The following is a 2,160-nucleotide window of genomic DNA, read 5'->3' as shown; positions in this document are numbered from 1 at the left end:
AACTAGAGGCTGGGAGGAGCCTTTTGCAAAAGGAGGTGGTGGCTGAGCCCACGAAAGTGGGTCTGTAGGTGCGTGGGCTGGGGCTCACTGGGTATAAATGCCCCTATAGAAGCTGGGGCGTGTGTTTGTAGAGGGGCTGCAGACAGCTTTCTATACAGCGAGGTGGTGCCTGAAGGGACTGTGGGGAGACCTTACAGAAGACCTGCAGTGGTGAAGTGGTGGGGAGGGTCCTAGAAAAGGCTATAGGGACAGCAGGCAGCCCCTACAGAAACAGGGAGATATCCACAGGCTTAGGGGGGAGCCCCTACAGAAAGGAAGGCCCGCTTGTGCAGGGTCTGGGGTCAGCTTCCTCTGAGGGGAGGCAGTCCTACAGGGATGGGGGAAGCTCCTGTAGAAAGCAGGGGCTGGGGGCAGCCATCTAGAAAGTGAAGTGGTGGCTGCTGGGAGCCCCTATAGTAACGGGTGTCAGCAGCAAGAGAAGCTCGGGAAACACCTATAGGGAACAGTGGCCGGGAGCAGCTTCCCGTGCGAGGAGGTGATGCAGCTGGGGCGCAGTACCCTATAAGGGGAGGTAGGGCGTGTAAGGATCAGGGAAACCACTATAGGAACAAGGGCCCAGGGGAGGGCCTGGAGCAGAAAACTGTAAGTTTGCAGCTCACAGCAGTATTTCTGCACTTCTAATTCACCTTCTGCAAGCTTTTATTTGAAGGACAATTAACAACTCTCGTACCCCAAAGATCAAACCACGTTCCTTCCCGTTTACTCATCGTTCTTAAGGCATCCGTTACGGAGCTGATCAGTCGAGGAGGGGATCGCAGATCAGCCGGGTACATCCCGCACACCACTGGGGAATGCAACTTCACAAAAAAGCTGTGGCAGACACCTTGTCAGACCGTCGGACACGGGATGCCAGGCAGCAGGCAGATTCATTAACACCTCACAATGCAGTTGGTCTTTAATAACTTGAGTACAAGTGCAAAGAACAGCAGTGATCCGAGCAGATGAGAAGGTCTGAAAGTTCTGCAAGTCCTGTCAAGAGACGGGGCTGTCATTTCAGCAGCAAAAGAGGACGTTTTCCACCGACGGTCTGGTGCCAGGCACCAGGACAACTTTTTCCTTGGACAAGCCAGCTCCGGCACAAAGTTCTGAGCTTCTGGGCCACTCAGTTTTTGGAAGGAGGGCTGTTGTCAGAATCAAAGAATGACTTCACATGCCTGAGCAGTCGAGTAATAGGAGGTTGAACCTCCTTGTATGTTACTACTGTTGTGACTTTAAATCCTAAAACTGTTTCTTTAGTGTATACTTCCTTGTGGGCCGCTTGGTTTGCCTGAGGGTCACTTCCATTCTCTAAGGAATAGGGGGGACAAAGGAGGAGGGAAAAAAAGAGCAGAGCAATGAAAAGGTTTTATCCCTTCATCACAGCAAAACAGCATCCGCATAGGCATTTGGTCTTTTTGCTTTTTGTCAAATTCTGAGAAATAGATAGCAAAGTGAATGTGTAGAGAGAAAAAGGGATTTCGTAAGTCAGGTTGCTGCCCTGGTACTGGACTAGTATCAGTACTACAGCAGCAGCAATAACTGGCTTCCAAGTTATACACATTAAAGCTAGGTCCATGTTACTACACCTTAATAAGCAGCATGCTGCTGAGGGAGAGCAAGAGAGCAAATAGAACAGACTATTTCAGTTGGAAGGGACCTAAAACAATCATCTACTCCAACTGCCTGACCAATTCAGGGCTGACCAAAAGTTAAAGCGTGTTGTTAAGCACATTGTCCAAATGACTGTTAAACACTGACAGGCTTGCAGCACCAACCACCTCTCTAGGAAGCCTGTTCCAGTGTTCAACCTCTCTCTCGGTAAAGAAATGCTTCCTAATGTCCAATCTGAACCTCCCCGGTGCAGCTCTGAACCATTCCCACAGTGCAAATAAAAGTAACAAGATGGAAAGAGTCTAGACCCTGATCCTGTCACCACAGATAAAGCACATGCTTTTCCCATCAATACGGGACCCATCTTCCCTCAGGGTGAACCTTCTCGGGACGCCAGGAGGCTCTGGGCACACACCGGGACAGCAGGAGCCTGCCTCGGGTGCCTCGCCGGGCCCTAACAGCTCAACCGCCCCATGCAGAGCCCTCACACCCAGCATCCACACAGCTCCA

General features: G+C 51.1%; 1 protein-coding gene across 1 annotated transcript in view; it reads right to left on the bottom strand.

Moving 5' to 3' along the window:
• Window positions 1-833, bottom strand: part of DTD1 (D-aminoacyl-tRNA deacylase 1) — a 31,327-nt gene extending 30,494 nt beyond the window's left edge. Inside the window, exon 1 of the mRNA XM_035897080.1 lies at window positions 731-833. Coding sequence (XP_035752973.1) covers window positions 731-833 — 103 coding nt within the window. The remainder of the gene's footprint in view (window positions 1-730) is intronic.
• Between the last annotated feature and the right edge of the window lie 1,327 nt (window positions 834-2,160).

The sequence above is a fragment of the Egretta garzetta genome, unplaced genomic scaffold (genome assembly GCF_000687185.1).
Source record: "Egretta garzetta isolate BGI_Z169 unplaced genomic scaffold, ASM68718v1 scaffold17, whole genome shotgun sequence".
Classification (NCBI taxonomy): Eukaryota; Metazoa; Chordata; class Aves; order Pelecaniformes; family Ardeidae; genus Egretta; species Egretta garzetta.
Note: the sequence above shows the minus strand (reverse complement) of the source record. Positions and strands in the feature narration are given on the sequence as shown.